Raw genomic sequence first — 23,112 nt, 5'->3', positions numbered from 1 at the left:
TTTTCTGGATTGATTATTCATTTCCCTTCTTTCACATTTGTTGAGATAGTCTCTGTGCATTGTATTGTATTTCCATCCATGCTAACAAGGGGTAAGGAAGGAATTTAATTTTCCCAGTGCTTTTTGGTTAAACCTGATCTTCAACTACTTGGTATGTATCTACATTAAAATATTTAAAGCCTAGGTTGGGACAGGCAGTGAAAGGGGGAGACTGCAAATGATTGGCATAAAGTGAATTAAAAGAGAACTGACCAGCAAGAAAAAATTACTAACTATGTGAAATCTCTATTTTACTTTATTGACATTTTAAAGGTTTTTTAAAAACATTTTTTAATAAGATGCCTTTATTGTAGCTTTTGAAAAGAGCAACTTTTGCTTATTTCTGTTTTAGCACGTTTCTTTGTATGGTTTTTGAGCTACAAAAGCAGAGATTTAAGTTCATTTAACAAATGAAATGAGGCCTTTCAGAACTGGTTTGAAATAACACATATAGGGGAAAGTGGGATTAATAGATGGAAAAATCATATCAGAAAGCTATTTCATATCTCTAGTTGAAAATTGCTGGTGAGGCAATTCACCTACCCTTGTGAGATGTCACTTCAGATGACAATGCTCATTGGCTGATATTCTCTTGTGGGAACTGATAAACTCTCCTAAAGTACCATTCTTAAAACACATTACCTAGAACAGTAATGCCATGAGCTCATAAAAGAGTCTTCAGTACTTGGAGATTCAGTTGCATTTTAGAATATCAGATGCTTCAAGTCCTTCATTTATTTTCTAACCTCTATTGAGCGGCATGCTTAATTGGCAAGCACTTAGTGTTTTACAGATGGATTGGATGACACACCAATACACTAACACTTTGTTTCAGAGCTGGCATTGTCAGTTGGGAGATAATCATTAACAGTTGTAAGATTTCATATTGATGTGGCTATAAAACCCAGCACTGATGGCAGTACACCCTGTGCCTGAAGGAGTTGATAAAAGTGACTTCAGAGGGAGTAACTCTTAAAGTAGTAACCCAGCAGTGGATAATATTGAAGGTGAAATGGAGGCAAAGATCTCTAACAGCTGTGCGGGTCAAGTGATGAGCTCTGGTGTTCAGGAAGTTGCTGGAGTGCCAGAGTCCACTCCGTGATTTGTATTTGTTTTGAATTCGTAGCCTCTCTGTAATCAATGTCACCATCTGTGTTGCCAGGTTCAGCAGTTGATATTCATTCCTTGGTTTGCCTCTTGACAGCACTGATTCCTTCATGAGATACTCTTCACGTAACTTCTAAGAAACCACATTTTCTCTTGAACTTCCTCTTACCTCTGGCTTCTCTCATTTGCTGTGCTGGATCGAATCTTGTTAAACCTCGAGGTGTTGAAGAACCCTGATCTTTAGATCTTTGAATCTCTACATTCACTCCCTAGCTGGTCTCATTCAGTCCCATGGATTTGAACCCTCTATATGTATGTGATCACAAAATTTACATCTTCAGCCTTGACTTGTAGGCTCTAGACATATTTATCTAGCTATCTTCTTGACACCCAAGTTAGTATTGTGAGGCGAGCATGTGTAAAACAAGACTCCTAAGTGGTCCCAATGCTTTCTAGTATTAAATGGCCTTTTTTTTTTTTAACCTTTATTTATTTGTTGTTGTTTATTTGTTTTTATGTGGTGCTAAGAACACAGGGCCTCATGTGTCCTAGGCAAGCGCTCTGCCACTGAGCCACAACTCTAGCCCTTAAGTGACCTTCTCATATACTCAGTTCCTCAAGTCAAATGCCCAGGCATCATCTTCAATTCCCATCTTTGCCTCACACCCTGTACTCAATCCATCAGCAAATTCTGTCAGTTTGGCCTTCCAAATACAGCTTTGATCCAATCACTTCCACCAATTCCACTGCTACTGACATGTTCCAGTATTACATCAAGCTGGTCTTTAACATTCCGTGCTTGCCCCATAGTCTCATCTCCGCATAACATCCAGAATGGTACTTTAAAACCTCTAAGTCAAATCGTGTCATTACACTGCTTGCAACTCTCCTAACAGTCTCACATCACATACAAAAATTTCCACATTCTTTGCCTGGCTTGTTGGTCTGGCCCCCAGCCAGCACTCGGCCTACTTCCTGCCACTGTCTTCCTTCCTCACTTAAGCCATACTAGTCCATTTGCTGTTCCTCAGATTTTATAAAGCACATTCCAGTCTAAGACCATTGGACTCTCCATGTCCCCTGTCTAAAAAGATCTTTGCCAGGTACTTGGATGGCTTTTCTTCTTAGGTCCTGCACAAATGGTACCTCCTTAGTAAAGTCTTCGGAGCATCTGTGTGCATTACCTCTCACCTTTCTGTGTGTTATCTGAAACAGTGATGTCTGTGCCTGTTTCTTCAATTGCAGTGTAGTCCCTGTGAAGCAGAGACTTCTCACTGCTGAAACTGCACCTGGATCAGACTCTTTCGAATGAATAAATGCATTCTCTATATCAGGCCTCTGTGTCTACATCACCGTATCTTCCTTTGGTGACTCAAGTGTGCTGATGAGTTAGATTCCCATATCCATGTAATAAGGAATCTGGGAACAGGGTGACTTCATGGTACTCTGAAATGTCAAAACTTGAAGATCAGGAAGGAAGCCCTGCTTACTTTGTAACTCACTTTGTGGTGTGAAAGCCTATTGCCTTCTCCTTCTTCAATGACATGTCAGAGGGAATAGGGGCCCTCAGCCCTTAGTTTCCTTCTGAAATATCAGCCATGAGAGCGGGGGGTGTAGTCAGTGACAGAGCTCTTGCCTAGGATGTCTGACATCCTGGGTTCCACCTCCAGAATGTTTACTCCCCCCAAATATATAAATAATATCAGCTGTAGGAACCTATAGATGAGCAAGACCTCTCTCCAGATCATTTGTTTCTGAGCTTATGTAAAAGGGTCAGTTGTCCAAAATGGATAACACACTTATTAAGTTTAAAATATTTTATTTTAGGAAAGTTACTTATATTTGTTTTAATCTTATTTTCTTTATTAACAAATTAATCATGATCAACTTAGATATAGTTAATGATTCTGCCTTCTAAATCTCTATAAAAAGGATTTTTTTTTCCCCAAAAAACCACAAGAAAATACAATTGCTTTCTCTTTGCCAGGTCAGTCACTACAGTCAGAGTGCACATTTGAATTTGGCTAATCTTAAAAGTATTTACAAACATAGTTAAAACTATACCGCGAGACTGCTAGCTTTCCAAAGAAGTTGGGTCTTTCTGACTTAACAATAAATATGTACCAAACATGAACAATTTCTAAATTGCTTAGGAGGAGGCTTTGAAAATAAAAATTTCTAACGTATATCAAGCAAGTTATGCCAGGCATAGCAGGTGCTTTATACAAATTCCCTTAATTTTTTCAGAATTCCTGTGAGGTAGGGTACTTTTAGAAATTCCACTTTACTGGTTAAAAAAAAAGTGAGGTTGGAACAGCCTCTGTGATCCACCCAGGGCCACACAGCTGGAAGGGAGGCCAGCGCTCGGCCCAGATCTCTCTCTAGCCACAATCTCATGGCTGTGCTGTTGGTAGTAGTCAGAGCTGGCTAACTTGTCAACACCTGCAGATCCAGGAAAAACCTTTCAGTGTCAGGCATGTGAACTACAGCCCTTGGGATTTTTATATTTATACATGTACATTTGTATATACATCAAGAAAATACAGGCAAACCAGTTCTTGTAACAGCTATTTTATACTTCTAGAAGCCACAGTACTGTTAGCCCCTGTCTGAGTTGAAGAGTTCATATTCTCACTTTATGTTACTGCCTCTCCCCTTCCTAGGACCCCTAATTCCTTGATGAGACTCTGCTTTCTGCATACTGTGAGGCTAGAATTTTTCGGTAGTCCCAGCTTATTGTTAGAGAAAAGACCTTGACATAGTATAAAAGGTTTTTTCCTCTACAAAAAAAAAAAAAAAATGTAAAATATTTTTGGAAATTCTTAGTGCTGTTTTTACACCTTTTTACATGCTTGTCATCCCAGTAAAGAAAAACAGAAAAGAAAAACAGGCCATCTCTTTCTCCCAGGGGATTTCTGGACCAATTAGCATTGCTTACTTGCAGTGGTATACTGGTAAATATTTAACTACTGGCTCCCCAGGGTCGGGGGAAAGCTCTAATTTGTAACTTTTGCCAGATGCTAGTGGTATACATACTCCCACCATAATTGATCACAAGCTGCCAACATGGTGGAGTTGGGAAGAGATGCCCAGCAGCACTTTATCACCTGGTAACCTCTCCACCCCTATAATACAGACCAGAATGATCTCAAGAGCCTCCATAGAACAAAATTAGGAAGTGGTAAGTTTTGATTATTTATTACCTGATCAGCTTTTCTAAGCTGGTGTGAGCAAGCCCAGCATACCACTGGATTAGTGTCCCAAAGAGAACACAATTCAACTTCTCCTTCTGATGTCTTAGAATACACATGAACCATTGATCTCTGCGGCAGGAATGGGAGGAACTTGGGACCATGAGTAAGTAAAAAGCACATCAGTCCTTTTTGAACATGCCAGGGAATAACAGGGTTGGTTTTGATCCATTGAAAACATCTACAAAGAGCAATGATCAACACGCTTTACAATGTCAACCTAGTTTTTCAAACTTCATCTAAGAGTGACCTCAGACCCAGGGTATGGTCTATGCACGAAGTGACAAAGTGACGTGCACAGCTGTCTTCTGCCTTCCTGTCTCAGTATCCTGAACAGCCCTACCTGAGTCTGAACTGGGGAAGAGAAGGTAACCGGAATCACCAGGAAAATCCAATGATTTGCCAGAGGAGGACCCCAGGCAAATTTAATGGGGACTCAATTTAATTTCTTCTGCCCAACCGAGTCCAAGTGGAAAACATTAGAGCAAAGGCTTTGAGAAGAGGCCACTCCACTGCGACCCTCGGCTGCCTTCCACAGTCCAGGTGCGTTGGTGCTTAGGAGGCTGGAGCCTCGCCTGCCTCCGGCCCTCGGTTTCACCTCTGGTAGTAATCAGAGCTCTCCATTCCAAGTGGTCGGTCTGGGGTAGAAGCTACAATAAATAAATAAATAAATAAATTAATTAATTATTTAGATATCATGTCTCAGCTGCTCAGACTCCTTGCAGCAATTATTGATTCTGAGCATTGACCCGAGCTTTTTGTCTCTGCTGTTCCACGGCTCATTTGGGAGCCCAGTAAGAAGTCAGTCCCAGGCAGCTTGCTGAGGCTAATGTCTGGAGCTCCAGGAGTGCGCATTTATTTTTGCCTCCCATGGAGAAGGAACAGGAAAGGTGTTGCTCATTTGATACTCAGATTTTTTTTTTTTTCCTGTAGTGCTGGGGATTGAACCCAGGGCCTCATGTGTGTTAGGCAAGCATTCCACCACTAAGCCACATCCCCAGCCTGATATTCAGCAAATATTAACTGAATGTTTGTCTTACACTCTGTGCTGAGTGCTGAGCTAGCCAATGATTGGCACTTGCCATCTCAGAAGCAAGTCTGTGGTTAGAGCTGTTCTAGGTGGGGAGATCCTCCTGTACTTCTGGGCCTTTGCTCTGAGTGTTCACGGGGTGGATATGTTCACCCAGTGACACAGAGGACAGTGCATACCTATTTTCAGTCTTTTTTTTATTATTCTACTTTCTATGGAGTGGACCAGGACTGTCTGGGCACCTTCTCTTAAGAACTAGCCATGCGCACAGCCGTAGTTGCTGGGCACTTTGAGAGCTCTGGGCAGGCACAGGTTGAGGACTCAGGGTTATGAAAATAGCTTGGGACTCCCCCTGCCTGGGGTCTCCAGGAGGGAGACTATTCTTAGGAGGTGTCTCTGCCCCGAAGGATCTGTTCTTTGCCATTTGGCTTAAAGAACTTCTTTTGGACAAGAGATCTGGACCAGAATCAAAATCCTGAACTGCAAAGAGTTGGCCAATGAGGCTGCTGGGCCAAGTTCCAGCCAGGGAGGCGGGCTGTGCCTCTCGGTGCCCTCAACAAGCTGGAAAGAGGTATTTGGCCGTGGTGCCACAGCATGGTGAGATGCAGGAAGCCAAGTTCACAGTCCGTGTCCCTCTGCTAATGGAGAAACCATGAGTCAGCCTGTCCCACTCCCACCGGCTTAAAGAGTTCAGCGCAGACAATCGCAGGGAAAGCAGGAAGAGGGGGAAAGGAAGCTGTAGAAAAATAAACATTTCCTTGCATTTTACTTGGAACAGAGCTGCACTTGTGGCGTGCTAAGATCCCAGCCTCTCCCCCTCCCTCCCCCGCGCCGTTTTCCTCCTCTTGTGTAGAAGCGGATCTTTTCCTCACCTGATGAGAGTTCAGGGTGCATCCTGTGGAAAAACAGGAGCAAGACATAGAAGGTAAAAGCCAAGCAGCCAAAGATCACGCCGCAGACCAGGAAACTATAGCTGCCCTGGGCCTGGAATATCTGCCAAAGGGGAAAACACAGAGATTCAGGCATTGAAACGTCAAGTGGAAAGTGCATTGGCGGAAGCACCGTCTCGGACCCTTGGCAGGCTTCTCTTGTCAGGCTGAGGCCATCGCACCAATGGACAGGAATACTTGGAAGACAGAAGTCTTGGTCTTTTCAAAGGTTTGTGTCTGGGGGAGGCAGAAATCCTGCCCTATGGCTGGGGTCAGACCTGGTGACCCCCTGTAGTCTTTCAGCTCCGGGTTCTGGAACTTTCTGAAAATCTCCATATCATTGTTGAAACTCCAATCACACAAGGTGTTTCTATCCTCATAGACCTAACTGGAAATTTTCAGAGGATGTACATTTTCTTCAACATTTTATTATGAAAATTTCAAACATGTCAAAGTAGCATATGGAACTCTCATAGATGTATCTCCCAACTTTAGCACTGATTTCATCTGTGACCTTCCACTTCTTTCCTGCACTGGATTACACTGAAATAAATCCCAGACATGGTGTCATTATAGGGCCAAGGGCATCATGAGATGGGGCTCTTCTCCTCCATGCAGCAGGGCAAAAGGAAAGGAAAGGAAAGGAGAGTGGAGTGGTAATGAGGGGGACTTTGGAGACCAAAATACCTAGGTTCCATGTCACTGTTGTTAGTTACCAGAAGTGTGACTGACCTCAGGCCAGTTGCTAAATTTATCTAAGTTCCAGTATCCCCTGTTTTAAAAAGGGGAATATCTATATTGTAGTATTCAAGAAAAAGCAGATATTAGCTTTTTATTTTGTTTCGTTTTGTTTTCTTGACGATGTTCTTAATGGAACACAAGCATGTTTGGGGAGAGCCGGGAGAGCCAGTACTTGGTCAGGGCAGGAGGCTGGGCCATGTGCAGCATGGCCACAGGCAGAGAGAGGTGGTCAAGGGAGCAGGGATGGAAGAACTCTAACTGCAGCTCACACGGTCTCAGGATCTGAGAGCCAAACAGCATTCCCACGGGTCACCCCTGGCCCCACTCCCAGACGTGGCCTGTGTTTGCTTTGGATTAGTCCACACGTCTGTTCATGTCCCCAGATCCCACATTTGCAGGCCCAGCTTTTGAGGTTGGCTGGGAAAAACACATTAACCCTGGCAGGGTGGGACCCACAGGCTCTGAAGAACTCTGGAGGCAGACAGCTCAGGCCAGAAGGTGCTGGCTGCATCTTCTCACCTGTCTGGACAGGTGTTCCCCAACCAATCCCCAGAGGACCCCACGTACCAAACCAACCAGCATCTGCAGGACCATCTCGCCAATCCCTGCCCCTGTCACCAGCACTGTGGTCGCACATCCTGACAGAGAGAGATGGGTTAGGGTTAGAGCAAGGTGAGGAGGAATCAGAAGTCAGCTGTGATTACCCAGGATGCTTCTGGGAAACCTCTAGGACATGGAATGGCTAAGAGGACTCCTTTGGATTCCTAAAGCTTTTCGGACTTTACCCTGTAACTTTGCTTCGAGAATGCCTACAGCTTACTGTCCTTGCCTTTCATTGCTCACAGTGTCTTCAGGGGGAATCCCATGATGCTTAGCTGGGCACCTGGGACTTATCCCAATCTGACCACCACCTCCCATTCCAGAGAAGTTTCCTAATAACCTCCAATGCATCAGAGAGCAGACCAGGGTCTTTACTCTCCTGGCACCGTGACAGACCAGCCACATGCTCTGCTGCATAGGGTGGCCCCATGCAGACCTGCAGAGCCCAAGCTTCAGCATCAGACTTGGGTTCCCAGGCTAGCTTGATCACTCACTATGTGCCTCTGGTAACTTCTCTAAATTCTGAAGGCCTCACTTTCCTTTTATGTAAGATGGCATTGGGATGCCTCCCTCACGGGGCCACCGTGTGGGTAACTCTGCTGTAGAACGCGTGAGGTGCCCTGCAGAGCACTGGCCCACAGCGAATGCTCAGAACCAGGCGGGCTTTCTGCTTCAACCCTTCTGCTCACCTTCGGGCCAAAGTCCTCACAGGCACATGGTCTGTAGGGCCCAGCTCTCACTGCCTGCTCCCACTCCCCTCCAGCCAGGATGAACTCTCTGGGTTCCTTGACCCTGCATACTCTCTCACTGCCAGCCCTGACATGCCCGCATGCCCTCCTCAACATTCCTCCTCCTCCTCCTCTTTGGCAAACTCCTATGCTTTTTTGTTTTTTTGAGATGGTGGTGGAGGTCTTGCTGTGTTGCCCAGGTTGGCCTTGAACTTGAACTTCTAGATTGAAGGAGAGCTCCTCCAGCCCCAGCTGCCCAAGTGCTAGGCCCACTGGGTGTGCACCACCACGTTCCTGTTTATTTTTGAGTTCTTTGTTTAGATTTTCTTCAGAAGCCTGGATTTGCAGCTTCTCCTCTGGGCCCTGACAGCCCCCTGCACCCTGCTCCTACCTCCCTGGCTGTGGACCTGCCAGCCTTCCCCTCTAGGCTGAAGGCCAGGAAGATGACTGTGCCCTGACTCGGTTCCCTGGCGCACATCAGCACTTACAGCCGCACGTTGGCCAGCCAGGGAAGGCAGCGTTAGCAGCGCATCATCCCCTTCCCAGGGCAGCATGCTCCTTCCCTCTCTTTCAGTCTCCGTCACCGCCATCCTGTCCCAGCTGCTCTCACACTGCTCACTGCTCCAGTGGCGCCCCTCCATGGAGTTCCTTTCTTTCCTTTTCTCTCTCTGCCTTTATAAATCCTGAGCCACTCACACCCCACTAGCTCCATGACCTGTCTAAATTCACACTGCTCACTCCCTTCTCTGAATTCCAAGGGCATCCAACTGTTTCACGCATTCATTCAGCACACTGGGAGGGCCTTCCGAGCATCAGGTACTGTGTTGAACACAGGGCAACAGATGAAAAGTAAGGGCGAGCAGATACCCAGCACCTCAGCCAGCAAAGACGCCCAAGCCTAGGGCTTTACATTTTCTCCAATACACAAAACAATCCTAACAGGTTTGTCTTTGTATCCCTACTTTGCAGATGAGGAAACTGAGGCCAGGGAAAGGAAGGAAATGGGTTGCACGAGGTCATAAGCAGGACTGACAGGTCTGCTGATGACTTCAAAGCCCACACTGTTTGCCCCCCTGTCGCCAGCCTGCAGCATGCTGGAGCGCATGGGTATGAAAGCCTTGGGATGGGCCACGCAGCAGGGGCAGGTGTGAATCAGTGGAACACAAAGGAGGGGACACACTTTTCTAGGGAAATCAGAGAAGCTTCCCGAACAATGGGAGAGGGCCAAGTAGGCAAAGGGGAAGATGGAACAGAGCACACAGTCCAGGCAGAGGCAGCCACGGGCCAAAGCATGGAGGTCCAGAGCAGCAGCATCAAGAAACACCAAGGAGTTGGCTGGAAGGCAGGTTCCGAGCTGCAGCAGGGACAGGGAAGGCCAAGAAGAAAGGGAGGGGGTCCATAGGAGGATCCCAGGTTCCACAGCTGTGTCTTAAAGAGCTCCCTCTGCAGCAGCATGGAGGGCGGCTTACGGGGTCCTCAGACCCAGCTACACCTTAGAACCACCCAGCAGCTGCAGCCCATGACATCACCAGGGGAGGCCCGGTCACTGGTCTTGTTCCAGGAGCCCCAGATGGTTCACCTTGAGACTGAGCCAGCTGGTTAGACAGAGGCAAGACTAAAGACAAGGAAACACACCAGGGCTTCTCAACGCAGGGAGAGGTGACCAGAAACTGGGAAAACCAGCCACTGCTCAATATCCCAAGCAGGTAAGGGATGATGAGGCCCCAAGTTAAGCAGAGATAGTGAGAAAAGAAGATGGGTGTGGGTGATCATTCTCAGGCCCGATCAGTATGACTTCTTGAGCTAACAAGTGTTGGTCACTTGAAACTCTGGGGGATATACTGTGCGGCATGTGATGACATTCTTTTGTTACTTCATTTGGAACCTGAGCACTCAGGGCCTGGCCCCGGGGAGCTGGTGGAGCCACAGGCTGCTGTTTTATGGCTGTATTGGTACTCTGCTGGGATGGATGAGCTGGGGGAAGAGACTGTCTCCCTGGGCATGTCCCCTGCACTTTGTTTCCCCAGTGGCACAGACATGGTGAGGGATGGCCAGATGATGACTGGCAGCTGCTACATCTCAGTCCTCAGTTACAGGGAGGCCAGGACCTCTTCGGTCACGTTTCACTGGAATATAACCACGAGTGTGCTGCTTGGGGGCATTTCTCAGGTCACGGATAGTAGCCCACTTGGAAGAGCCAGAAGCCCAAAACCTCAAATATGTTTGATTCTTTGATTCATCCTATCATGTGAACTGTTTTTCTTTTAAATGACAAAAATAAAATACTGTAGGTACAGCCTCGTTTGCACTTAAATATATGCTCACACAGATATATAATACATGCTTGGAAGGGAACTGGGAGGAAAAACTGCTGAGATGTTATTTTGGGCGACTTTCATTTACTGCTTTAAAACATGCTTCTATTGTTTGAGGTTTTCCCAGTGAGTATTTACTACTTTCATAATAACAAGTTCCATTTGGAAAACAAAATATGTGCAAGTTTATCATAGAAAATATTTTATTCTTTCTTAACAACCAGTGATGACATTGTAAGCTAAAAGTATTTGAGTTTTCCTTGGATTTCAAAAATCCAGACTCTCCCTGTCTCTCATGACTGTGGGAAATCAAGGTGGGTACAGTGCTAATTTCTCCCATCTTAATGCTGGTTTTCCAGCCTCCAGCCAGGGCATCTAGTTACTTCTAAGGGTGATGTTAAATGTTCAAAATACAACTATTTTTAATTAACTAATTAAAAAAAAATCAGTACTGTATGTACTTAGAGGGGTTAAGGGAAGGGAAAGGAGGTTAGTTGAGAGAATCAGGTTTCTGACATCAAAGCTGTGTCAACCTCAAGCCAAGTGTGAAGTTTGCTTTCAACAATATCCCACAACAAAGCAAGGAGGCGCTGTTACTGATCATTAAATTATGAAATGCCAGGTGCACGCCTGTGATCCCAGTGACCCAGAAGGCTGAGGAGGAGGATGACAAGTTCAAGGCCAGCCTCAGCAACTTACTTGGCAAGTCCCTAAGCAACTTTGGGAGACCCCATCTCAAAATAAAAAGTAAAAAGGACTGGTCAGTGGCTAAGCACCCCTGGGTTCAATCCCTGGTTTAAAAGAAGAAGGAGCAGAGAAGGGCAAGGAGGAGGAGGAGGGGTAGAGGAGGGAGGAAGGAAGGAAGGCCTCTCCTGGTCTGGGGTGTAGCTCCAGGGTACTGTGCTTGCAGGCTATGCACGAGCTGGAATTCAATCCCCAGCACTGCTAAACCCGTAGTAAAATGCCTTCCCCAGGTTCTAAGTTTTCCATGAAACATTGTTTCCCTTTCAGTTTGGAACTTCCAGCGCACACGATCCATACAACGTCAGCTGTAGGTCCACAGACATTACCATACTGGAAAGAAGCTGCACTGCTTCTCTGCGGCCTGAAGGCATAGGGATTCAGGTCTAAGGTTGAGCCCAACACCTTCCAGCACGAACCCATCTCCACCCATCAGGAGGAGCCGCAGCGATCTCCCTGCTGAAGTATGTGGCTGGCCTAGAGGACCGCAGGAAGATGGGGCGTGGGAGAGGAAGGGGCGTCCGGCCCAAGAGTGGGTGCGTCTTTGCTCCCAGCCGGCACTCACCTTTGTACTGGAGGATGTCCTCGGTGTAGGCCAGCATGCTCGGGAAGGTGCTGCTGAGGAACAGGCCCAGACTCGCTGTCCCCACGAACAGGAAGATGACATTGGAGGAGAAAATAAGCAGCACGAGGAAAGTCACCACCACACCTATCTGTTGCAGCAGAGGTGGAGGTGATCAGAGATTGGGCAAAGCCGGGCATCCATGGAGAAGGGAAAAAATTGAGAGTCCAGAGTCCCCAGACTGAGCTGCCTCCCGGGCCCCTTGTGCAGCGCCGTGTGATCAATGCGCCACTCAGTGGACGATTTGGGAACTAACTGCAACATTCCTAGTCTGGGATCCAGGAAGGAAAGCCCTGACAGGACCTAAGAGGGCACAGGGAAGCGGGCCTACCTGGACATCTAGGCAAATGCCCCACCATGCATGCCGAATAAACAGTGCTGGGGGTCAAACCCAGGGCCTTTTGCATGCTAACTAAGTGCTTTGCCAATTAACTACACTCCCAGCCCTATGTGTGGGATTTTCTTAATTTCCCAGGAAATAAAGATCTTCTATAGAAGCTGGCAGCTTTGAGAAAAAAAATGTCCTGGGGTGTGGTCTGGAGTGTAACTCAGTGGTAGAGCACTGGCCTAGCATGTGCAAGGCCCTGGCTTCTATCTCCAGCACAGCAACACCAACCAAAATATCCTGGGCAAGGACATCTGTTTCCAGGAAAAACTAAGACTACAGACCCAGAAAGCAGGCAAGAAATCACATCTAGGCTAATGCCCACTCTGTGCAGCTCACAGATGAGGAGCTGGGCAGGCAGAAAGGAAGAGCCCTTTCAAGAGTAATAGTAGACACGGTGTGTGGGGGGGGTTTACACCAGCCCAAGGAGCAAAGCCACTAACCCCAACCCTGAGCCTGTGGCTCTCCTCCCAGCCCCTCCAGCTCTGCCTCATGACCTCTTAGGTGTTCTGTGAGTTGTGTATCAGAGTCAGACTTCCTGCCCTGGAGAGGAATTCAGCACAAAAGCGTTTCCGAAGAGAAACGATGCATTCCCTCACCATGGAGAAGCAACACCAAAGACTTCTTCCATGCAGCGAAAATATGAAAGCAACCCGACAAATCCATGCTTCCAAACACAATGTGTTCTTCGGTGCCATGGCTCCCTTTGTTCTCTTTCCCTCCTCTGCTCAGTCTCTAAATGTCACAGGGGCCTAGGATTCCTCTCTGGTTCTTCTCCATCCACATTCCCCCTTCACACAGCTCCAAGGGTTTGAATATCTCCATGGCAGAGCATCTTACAGTTATGCCCCCAGCTCTGAGCTGTATCCAGAACTTCAGTCTTGCATATAAAACTGCCCTTTGATATGGTCAATCACTGGATGACTAGCAATGTCACCCGACCCGAACTTTTGAATTCCTTTACTCGTTTACTCCTCCCCATGGCAATTAATACCATCCCCTGCTTTTTTCTTGCTGCCCACATGCTATGAGGAGGCTGAGGCTCCAGTGTAGCTCCAGGAGCTGGGGGTGTAGCTTAGTGGTAGATCATGTGCTTTGCATGGGCAAGGACCTGGGTTCCATGTTTAGTGCACGCGCGCGCGCGCGCGCGCACACACACACACACACACACACAAAGATTTGGCTTCATCTATAACCCATGGCCTTGGGTGAGAGATGCATAGTGCTAGAGTGTGATGGACGTGGACACTGCTTTACAAGAGGTGACGGCCTAGCACATGGAGATCTGCGAAGCTGCCAAAGCCTTCGAGGAGGACCAAGCCCATCTTTGTTTGCTTGCATCCAACTGTGAGGAGTCTATGAATGTCAAGGTGGAGGACAACCTTTGTGCTGAGCACCACATCAAATATTTGAGGTTGAGGAAAATGAGAAGCTAGGGGAATGGGCGGGCCTCTGTAACCGGACAGGGAGGGGAAGCCTATTAAGGGACCGGTTGTGAAGTGGTTAAGGACTACATGGAGAATCTCAGGGAAAGGTGTCATGGAAGAGTACTTCAAATGCAAGGCATGAGCAAATAAAAAACTGGGCTCTCAAGAATGGGGAAAAGACAAGTGTCCCTGCTCTAGTGGAGATCTTGAAAGGCCCGTGTGTTAGACTTGGTCCTCAGGGTGGCGCTGTGGGGAGGTGGTGGAACCTTCAGGAGGTGAGGCCTTATGGGAGGTCCTTAGGTCATCTGGGAGTGACCTTGAAGGGGATTGTGGGATCTTGGCCTCTTCCTCTCTCCTTTTGCTTCCTGGCTCATGAGGTGAGCAGTATGCTCTGCCAAGCTCCTGGCCACTGCCATCTGACACGTCTATCAGAGGCGTAAAGCAATGGGTCCACCTGATCATGAACAGGAACCTCCAAAGCATGAGCCAAGATAAACCTTTTCACTTCATCACGGTGACAGAAAGCTGAGCAGCACAATCCTCATTGATGCAGTTGTTCAAGCTCTGCCCCTAGATGGCCCCTGATTCCTCCTTCTCTTACCTCCTGCTTCAAGTCAATGGCAAGTCCCGTCAACCCTACCTCAAAAAATGTTCTAGGATCTTTCTCTCTCTCCAGATTCATCCTGACCACGCTCATCTTGCCTGGACTATAGTAACAGATTCTCACAGGTCCCTCCTGTCACTCCTGACCCCTACAGTCTGACCTTCCACAGAGCAACTAGAGGGCACTTTCAAAATGCACTGCAGATCAAATCCATTCCCTGCTTGAAACCTCCCAATGGTTTCCTGCTCCCTTAGAATAAAATCCAAACCTGGTGTACACCACCTTACAGGAAGCAGCCTGCTCTGCTCCCCAGACCCATCTCTTTCTGCTCCCACGGGGCACCCCTAGTTCCCACAGGACTTCACACAAGCACACGCACGGAGTCGGAAGTGGTCCATGACTCCAGGAGAACACTGAGAACAGGGGACTGTTTACCTTGGGAGGCTGTCTTGGAAGTGGTCACAAGAAATACAATGTCGTGACATCACAGCTGTGAGTGGAAAGGTTTGCTCAAGGCTGGGTAGCCGCAGTTCCCAGACAGGATGGCCGGCAAGGGCCCCTGCAAAACCTGCAGAACCACTCAGAGGCCCAGAGGACTCACCACGCCACCCGCAGTGGCAGCTCTGCGTGGGGACTCAGGGATCTGTGTTTTCTAAGAGAACCTCCATTGAGTCTGAGCTGTTTGGAATCACTCTCTCTAGGACAGTGTCTTCCCAGCCTTGGGTATGCGAACCACCCCCCCAGGGCGTTTGTTAAATTAATAGATCACTAAGCCCCTGGACATTCTGATTGACTCAGGTGCGGTGGGAAACCCAGGAAACCGTCATTCTCTCAAACCTGATTCCCACCCACTTTCCCCTCCACCCTGGAGGAGGAAGCTGAGGCAGGCCACCATGAGCACTGTCCCCATCCTCCACGTCACCTCGCAGCCTGCTGGGATCTCTCCTCCCCGCTCCTTCCTCCTTTACTGAGCTCAATGCTTCCTTCACCCCCTGTTCTTCACCCCATTTCCCTTCCCCAGACCCTTCCTCAGTATCACGACTCCTCTCCTCGCTGGCTTCCTCCCTTTCTCCTCTGCCTGCGAGCAGGTCCCCACACCCCAGCTCCCTTCAACGCAGACATATGTGCAAAGTGAAATGGGCGCTCACTCCTCTACTTCCCATCTCAGCCTTGGAAGTTTAGCTCCTACCCCGCTCACTCCCATCGATGCGGAACTGAGATCTCTTTCTAGAAGATTATCGATGAGCACAAGGCCAAATCCAAGGGCCTCTCTTGGGGCTCACGATCTTTGTCTCTATAGCCCCAACATATGTCCATGCCTCCTGTGTGCTGGAAATTCAACAGAAGAAGTACCTTCTTACCGTGGATTGGGTTTCCTGGAAAAAGAGTGCACTCCCAGTCATGGGAGAACACTTGGAAGGCATGTCAGAGGCGATTCACGCCTTGGTGGAAGGCTGGACTAAATGGCCCCATTAGGATCTGTAATCTGGACGCCTCTGTCATCCTTGGTCATGTGGATGCAATGAGGACAAGTCTTAACCCACCACTGGGCTCAGCCCTCCTGCCTCCTAGGCACAGCAGTCCCTTAAAGGTCATCCTCAATGCCAGGCCTGGCCTACGGGACAGGAGAGCTACAAAATGCAAGTTCCCAGGTGCAGCCTGGCGAATGATTACAAAGGCTGGGGGATCTCTGGCCACCACTGACCAGCTGTCACCATAATAAACAGATGTGCCAAGGCCAACACTCCCCTCCCTTGTGCCCTTGGCAGTCAGTAGGGTCTGTTCCACACACCGCCTCCAAAAGCCTATTCTGTAAATGCTTTTAAGGGTGTAAAATCAGAGGCCCACAGAGGAGAAGGGATTTTTCCAAAGTAGCACAGATGAGCGCTCTGCTCAGATCCCATCCGTCCGCCCCAGCATCTCTCACTTTCTCTCCTCCCTCTACTTTTGCATTTGTTGGCAGAGTGCAATCCCGAGTAAATGTTCTGGGGCAGCGGGAGGGCCAGGAGTAGACAAGTTCTTCTGAGTCACTAAGAAGGGAAGGAGGCCACTTAGCCACTTACCACATTGGTGAAAACCATGGTGACTGGCCTCATTCTTGACGAGATGGGAATGGAGATGAGCCGGCCCAGGGTGATGAAGCCCCAGAAGAGGCTGGGGAGGTAACCTGCCACCTTGTGTCCCACAGACAGCGGCTTCTCCACTGCATAGCTATACACAAAGGCTGAGTATGCCCCCTGTGGAGAGAGCAGGCTCTGTTGAGCACACGCTGTCCAGGCCCTGGCGGACTTGGGAGCGCGGGGGAGGACTGACTGGCCCTGTCCCAGAGGCTCTGCAGGGGAAGGCCCTGGAGCCAAGACCACAGAGCACACTTAGGCCCGAGCTAAGGACAGAACCTGGGTGTCTTGGCTTAGAGCCACATCTGCAGAGACTCAGAGGTTCCCAAGAGATGTCTCTGGATCTCCACGGGGTGTCCCCATGGGACTTAGGCAGACGGGCACTGCTCCTTAGCTAAAAACAAGGTATGCACAAGTTTCTCATTTTATAGATGAGAGTCGCAAAAGTGACTTGTCCGAGGTCACCCTGAGAGTTGGCAGTCAACCAAGTTGTCAGGAGTACTTTCCACCAGGTCATTAAGTGTTTTAGGGCCTTCTCTCTGGAGGGTTCTCCCTATTGCAACCAGTCTATGGGTCAGCCATTCAAGAGTGTCCTAATCTAGTCCTAAAAGATTTTGTGGAAAAAGGAACTAAATAGCATAACAGAGGTCACACTAATGGGATGAACAGCTGGGCCTAAGCCCTCCCTGTGGCTTGTTTACAGCTCTGGCTTGAGAAGGTGGGTTTGCAACACAGCCAAGAAGCCAAGCACCCCAGAGCTCATATGGCATGACCTCTATTAGGGGAACAGGGATCTGCCTCTTTTAAAAAAAAAAAGAAAAAAGAAAATGTGGGTCACATAATAAGTGAAAAATCATATAGACCCCTATGTAGAGTTGACAAAAATAAATACAATCAGCCAGGACAGAAGCCCATGGTACCAATGCTGAGTGACCATGGGGACCATGTCTCCAAGGACTTTAAAAGTTTAAATGTTGGGGTCTGGCATAGTGGCACATGCCTGTAATCCCAGTGACTCAGGAGGCTGAGGTAGGAGGATCACAAGTTCAAAGCCAGCCCCAGAAAAAGCAAGGTGCTAAGCAACTCAGTGAGACCCTGTCTCTAAATAAAATACAAAACAGGACTGGGGATGGGGCTCAGTGGTCGAGTGGCCCTGAGTTCAATCCCTGGTACCCAAAACAAAATTTAAATTTTGGGATCAATTGTACTGCAAGGGAGGTCTCTAGGAATCTTGATGGGCCTCTCTGGTGCCATCCCCAGATGGGGGTGTCAGGGTGGAGGCCTCCCACGACAGAGCGCCTCAGAGGCAGGCTCACCGTCATCCCATCCGTCATGAACAGGACCAGGGCTGCTGTGACGTGGATGGCAAAGAAAGAATAAGGGGCTCCCCGGCAGTTCTTCCGTTGGCAGCAGCTGAACAGGTCCTCGTGCCCTGGAGGAGGCAGAGGAAGAGCAGGGCTGAGGCTCAGCTTCTGCCCCCCTCCCTTTGCATGCCCAGAGGACGCGGCTGGCAGTCAGAAGAGCCCTGGCACGAGGGGCCTCCTTACTGCTTCCACCTGTCCCAGCTTTCAGCCAGCTGTTAGGAACATCCCCCGTCCTTCTCCCAGTGCTGGTAGAACCAAGGGTCAGAGAGGTCAAGTAACTTGCCCAAGGTAACACAGGCAGGGTTGAATAGAATGGACATCTGTCTTCCCTGTTCTCTTGGCCAGGTTGCTCCATCTCCTGTCTCAAAGTTTTTGGAGTCACAAGTTTTTTTCTCTAACCATGTGATCTGGGTTCATCTCTGGGGAAGGGGTTACCAGGGAAGCCTCAGAGGCTGTGAGCCTCACCTGAGTATGGCTGAAACTTCGGGGGTAGTGAGGAGGCATCTTCCTTCTCTGGAGGCCGAGTCTCCAGGGCCAGCTCGTCTGCAGGAAGGAGCAAGGGCTTCCTCTGAGAGAAGCAGGTCAGCAGACGCTCCTTGGACAGCAGAAACAGCACTGCCATGGGCACTGGAAGCTGGGGGGCGGGAGAGGTCAGCACAGCCCCGCAGCAGGCCTGCTGCTACCCCTCCGGGCGGTACCCATGCTCTTCTGCTCAGTCCTGGGAGAACACAGCTCCTTTCCAAGGGACCCACCTCACAGAGGAGCCACACGGTAGCTAAGGAACCAGGTGGAAGGAACCAGGTGGCTGACTGGGTTTCCAGGTGGGGCAACTGAGGACCAAAGTTATCCCTTCCTTAGGATTGGAAGGGACCTTGGAAATAAACTAGAGGCCCAGAGAGGGGAGTCATGGTCACGCAGCTGGCTTGGGCAGAGCTATACCAGAACCTGGTCTCAGGATTCTGCTCGGCACCATGTCCACCTGAGGCTGCCCGGGTGAGGTGATGTCCTAGCAGGGTGCCCAGCTGTGCTCAGGAGCCTGTTGTTTAAACTGGAAGACAGACATGATCTCGTTCTGACAAGTCCATGTTTGTGAGCTCAGTGTTCGGTGCTCTGTTCTTTACACTAAGCCACTTAGGACCTAGCTGAAATTCCCCAGGGTGATGGGAAAGGTCTCCTCCTTCTGAGGTTGCCTGGAGAAGCCACCACGGCCTCCCTCGGGTGCCCTTGCCTGGGTCTGGCCACCCTCCCTGCCAGGAAGTGCTCTAGCAAGTCTGCTGATGCCTTCCTGATTTACTTTGGAAGAAGAGGAAGGAGCTATAGGCTCCCAGAAGCTGGGGAGCACAGCTAGCCACAGCTTCGGGGGAGCCCCTCACTCTCCCCCAGGCAGACTGGCTCATGCCAGCCTGAAAGAAAAAATCCACCCCACACTCTACTGACCTCTCCCTATGTGACCTTGAGAGACCTTCTGCATATTCAAAAGCAAGTCAAGGTCAGACAGTCCCTGGCAGCTGTAAAGTAGCAAATGGGGCCTGGGTGGGAAGAGACACAGCCCTCATGGAGTCCCGGGCCTGATGGGGGAGACGGCCCTTCCTCCAGTCTGCTGGGGGAAACAGGAAACCCACACAGAGGCCTGCAGTGGCAGAATGCCTGGGTGAAGGCCAAGGGGAAACAGCCGGCGAGAGGCGTGATCGCTCAGGTGGGGCCTTCCAGGGAGGTGGGTGCTGGGAGGATCGCACCCAATTTTCAGAAGAATCCCATTCAGGGAAGGCAGCACCACCTTGAAAGCCTGCTAATGCCTGCTAGTGCCAGGTGGGGTGTGCCTCCGTGTGAGGGAGGGTGTCCCATGTGCAAGCACCGCCAAGTTCTCTTCTGTGGAGGGCTGGTTCCGACATAAACCAATGGGAAAATCCCAAAATCCTGTAGCAAACTAACTGCCTCCAGTCCGCACCTCACGGGGCAAGAAAAAACAGACCCTGTGCTTGGGCAGGGCCTTTGGGCTCCCCGTCCCTGTCCTTGATCCTTCCCGTCACAGGGACCCCTTGGAAGACACAGGTCCAAATCTGCATTGTTCCAAAACAGTGGATAGCATGAACAGGAAAGGAAGTGGAGGGCGAGGGGTGTGCTGCTGAGACCCCCGAGAAGATTCCAGGCAGGGAAAGGAGGTCCAAGGCCACGGTGACCAGGGGGGTGGGCAGTAGGTCTCTGCCGGGAGGTGGGAGCAGGGGCTTCCAGCTCCACCTGGCATCTTACTGTCCCCTGCTCAGGGCCTTGAGCCAGTTAGGGTGGGACACCTGCTGTGGTGCCGTGCTCAGTGCTCAGGGCCACTTCAGTGCTACATGTATTGTGTCACTGAGGCTCTAGAGCAGCAGCTGTCTCTGAAGAGCCAACCCTGCTTAGTTCAGAGAGAGGCTCTACATCAGAGTGACAAACCACTCAGGGTCCTTGTCCCATAAGCGGGCCAATGACCACCTGGAACACTCCCCACCCCAGGCTCCATGCTAGGCCTGAGCCAAGAGGTCAGGCAGCTCTGGTGTTTCTGGATTGTCTTTCCCAAGACTGGAGTGGGGGTGGGGACCTGCTCTCTACTCCATGGGGGATGCTAAGGGGAACCTCCTGGGTTGCAGAGTACCAGAGGAGGCTTCCAGATGAAGACCTGAGGAACGGCTGGTTTGTCTGGGGCTGCAGTGGAAACTGGGTATCTGACGCGGCAAGAGGGGTGGTCCCTCTCTGCCCACACCATAGGCAACGCCCCTCAGAAGTCATCTTGTCCCTCCCACGGCCGTCAGAGGAGACCCTAACAGCGGGGCACAGGAGATTCCCCCCATGATGAAGGACCCCAGAGAGGAACCCAGCGTTGGCATGGTCTCTTCCAGGTCTGCTTCACTGGCTCACTGCCCACTTTCCTTGAGAACTGCAATCCAGAGGCCAATCCAGGGGGCTCAGCTCTCCCACCCTCTGTCTCCCGGCTGCACCCCTCCGCCCCAGCATGTTTCTCAGAATCTGCAGTGGAAGCTGGATGGACCAGGAGATGTGGACTGTCCACTAGCTCCTCACCCAGCCTGTCCCGGCGACACTCACATTGATAAGGGCCATGATCCAGAAGGCGTAGGACACTCGAACCTCAGTCCCGCCCTTTGGGAGCAGCCCAGGGACTGTCTGGTTGGACCCAGGCTGGGCTTTTGCATGGTGCAGGCCCAGGATCTGGGAGGCGTGGAACAGGTGGCTTCTGGTGGTGGTGTTTGCTGTGCTATTGGCAGGAAAGCAGTTGGCCTCAGACAGGAAGGGGTCTGCGATCAGGGGGCTCAGCAGAGCACCAAAGCCCACAAAGAAATGGAGCACCTGTGGGTGGGTCGGGGTGTGGCTCAGTCTTCTGGCCCAGGAAGCCATGGCCTGGGCTTCCACCTCCCCCTCTGACCGCACCTGGTGCCATTGCCCAGCCCCAGAGCGGGTAGGAAGAAGGACTGGGAAGCAGGAAAGGTGAAAGAAGGCGGGGTGGAGCCTGGCTCTCACCACCCCTGGGCTGGGATAACCGGGGTTACAGAGGCCAATCCCCTCCCTCCCTCTTTCTTCCTTCCCCAATCAACCCCTCGCTGGGGCTGTTGAATCCACCAGCCAACATCCTACAGGGAAGAGGACACCGAGGCAGCTCTGGATGGGATCCTGGTGTCTGGGAGGAGAAAGAAGAAAATGGGAGGAGCGAGGGAAGGTGGAGAAGGCAGAGAAGGGGTCCGGAGAGCAAACGGGCCGGCCCTCCATCACCCTTTTCCAATTCACAAAGAACTTTCTCTCGTTAGCTCTGGGGTTCCCGTGACAACCTTGCCTGGCAGATAGAGATCATGACCCACTTCACAGATGAGGAAACCCAAGCTCAGAGGATTGAGTGACTGCAGGTGTGGCCCACTGGTAAGTGGTCACGCCGGGCTGAGTCACCACCCTTGCCCAGAGGGAAAGCTTCTTAGGACATGGGGCTGGCAGAGAGGGACCAGGCACAGGGAGCTCTTGTGCTCCACCCCCCACCCAACCCCATACCTGCTGGCTGGGCTCACCTGGAGGAAGACAGCCGAGTCCTTCTGGTATATTCTCACCAGCTGCATGTTGGCCACCGTGTCGATGCAGCCCATGGCCAAGCCCGCCAGCGCCATGACCGAGGCCAACACCTTCACATCTCGGCAGAAGGGGATGACGACAAACACCAGAGAGATGGCCAGAGTAGAGGTAAAGAGGGCCCATAAGGACTGGGCCAGGCTGGGGCAAGGGAGGGGCGGAGTCAGTGGAGGGACCCAGAGCCTTCAATGGGGCACCTGTGTCCTTGTCCTCCACTGGCTGGGTGGTCTTGAGAAGCCCTGGCACTTCCCTATCTACTTGGTAGCAAGGGAAGGAAGCTGAGGAAGCTCTGGCCCACCACCTGTGCGTGTGGGCAAGCTGTTGAGCGTGCCTGTCTCCTCAGGGTGCTGTGAGGACTCAAGAGACTGTAGAAAAAGACTAACTGCTGTCATTGTACTCAGAAACAGTTTCAAGTTGCTTAAATTGCTTACTATTTTCCATCCCTCTCAGGCAAGCTGCTGTGAGTATGGTGAGGAAAGGGTACCGCCATATGCCTGTAGCCCAAGGTGGGCCTCCGATCTGATCCTAGAAGTTCCTGAGCTGAGCCTCCTCTTGCCCAGGGGAGAGGTGTGCATTCCTCCTAGAAATGGGCAGAGGGGCCTTTCCTTCCAGGCTCTGACCTGAGCCACCAGAACCAAAGCCCACAACCTGGTGTTTAGGCCACTTGGTGACTCCTCAGGTGGCACAGGTCATGAGCCCTGTGCCTGGCTACTGTCTGGAAGGGAGGAAGGAAGGACCTGAGGTTATCCCTACTGAAACCGGTCGGAGTGGTGACCTGGGTGATCCTCCCTGTCTTCAGATAACAGAAGAGCCCATGGCAGGTGTGCTGGGGGCCTGTTCCATCAGCAAAGTATGAATAAATGGGGCCTCTAAGGCTCTGTCAAGGTCTTTGGGACAATTCTATTCAATAACCAGATTCTCAGAAAAAGGACTAAAGACTCATATTTTCAGGGACCAGCCTGAGAGGCTAACATGTGTGGGAGAAGCCTGGCCAGCAAGAAGTTTCTA

At 50.2% G+C, this 23,112-nt stretch overlaps 1 protein-coding gene across 1 annotated transcript in view; it reads right to left on the bottom strand.

Annotated features, from left to right (window-relative positions):
- Positions 1-3,927: 3,927 nt before the first annotated feature.
- Positions 3,928-23,112, bottom strand: part of Mfsd4a (major facilitator superfamily domain containing 4A) — a 29,176-nt gene continuing 9,991 nt past the window's right edge. Inside the window, exons 2-10 of the mRNA XM_046452188.2 lie at positions 22,047-22,245; positions 21,079-21,339; positions 18,466-18,634; positions 17,953-18,068; positions 16,583-16,756; positions 12,047-12,194; positions 7,665-7,735; positions 6,300-6,420; positions 3,928-5,047 (exon numbers count right to left, since the gene is read on the bottom strand). Coding sequence (XP_046308144.1) covers positions 4,992-5,047; positions 6,300-6,420; positions 7,665-7,735; positions 12,047-12,194; positions 16,583-16,756; positions 17,953-18,068; positions 18,466-18,634; positions 21,079-21,339; positions 22,047-22,245 — 1,315 coding nt within the window. The 3' untranslated portion in view covers positions 3,928-4,991. The remainder of the gene's footprint in view (positions 5,048-6,299; positions 6,421-7,664; positions 7,736-12,046; positions 12,195-16,582; positions 16,757-17,952; positions 18,069-18,465; positions 18,635-21,078; positions 21,340-22,046; positions 22,246-23,112) is intronic.

This window comes from Marmota monax, unplaced genomic scaffold (assembly GCF_021218885.2).
Source record: "Marmota monax isolate L192 unplaced genomic scaffold, Marmota_monax_Labrador192_F-V1.1 WCK01_AAM20220418_F8-fsc00105, whole genome shotgun sequence".
Taxonomy (NCBI): Eukaryota; Metazoa; Chordata; class Mammalia; order Rodentia; family Sciuridae; genus Marmota; species Marmota monax.
This window is presented reverse-complemented; position numbering and strand designations above follow the sequence as displayed.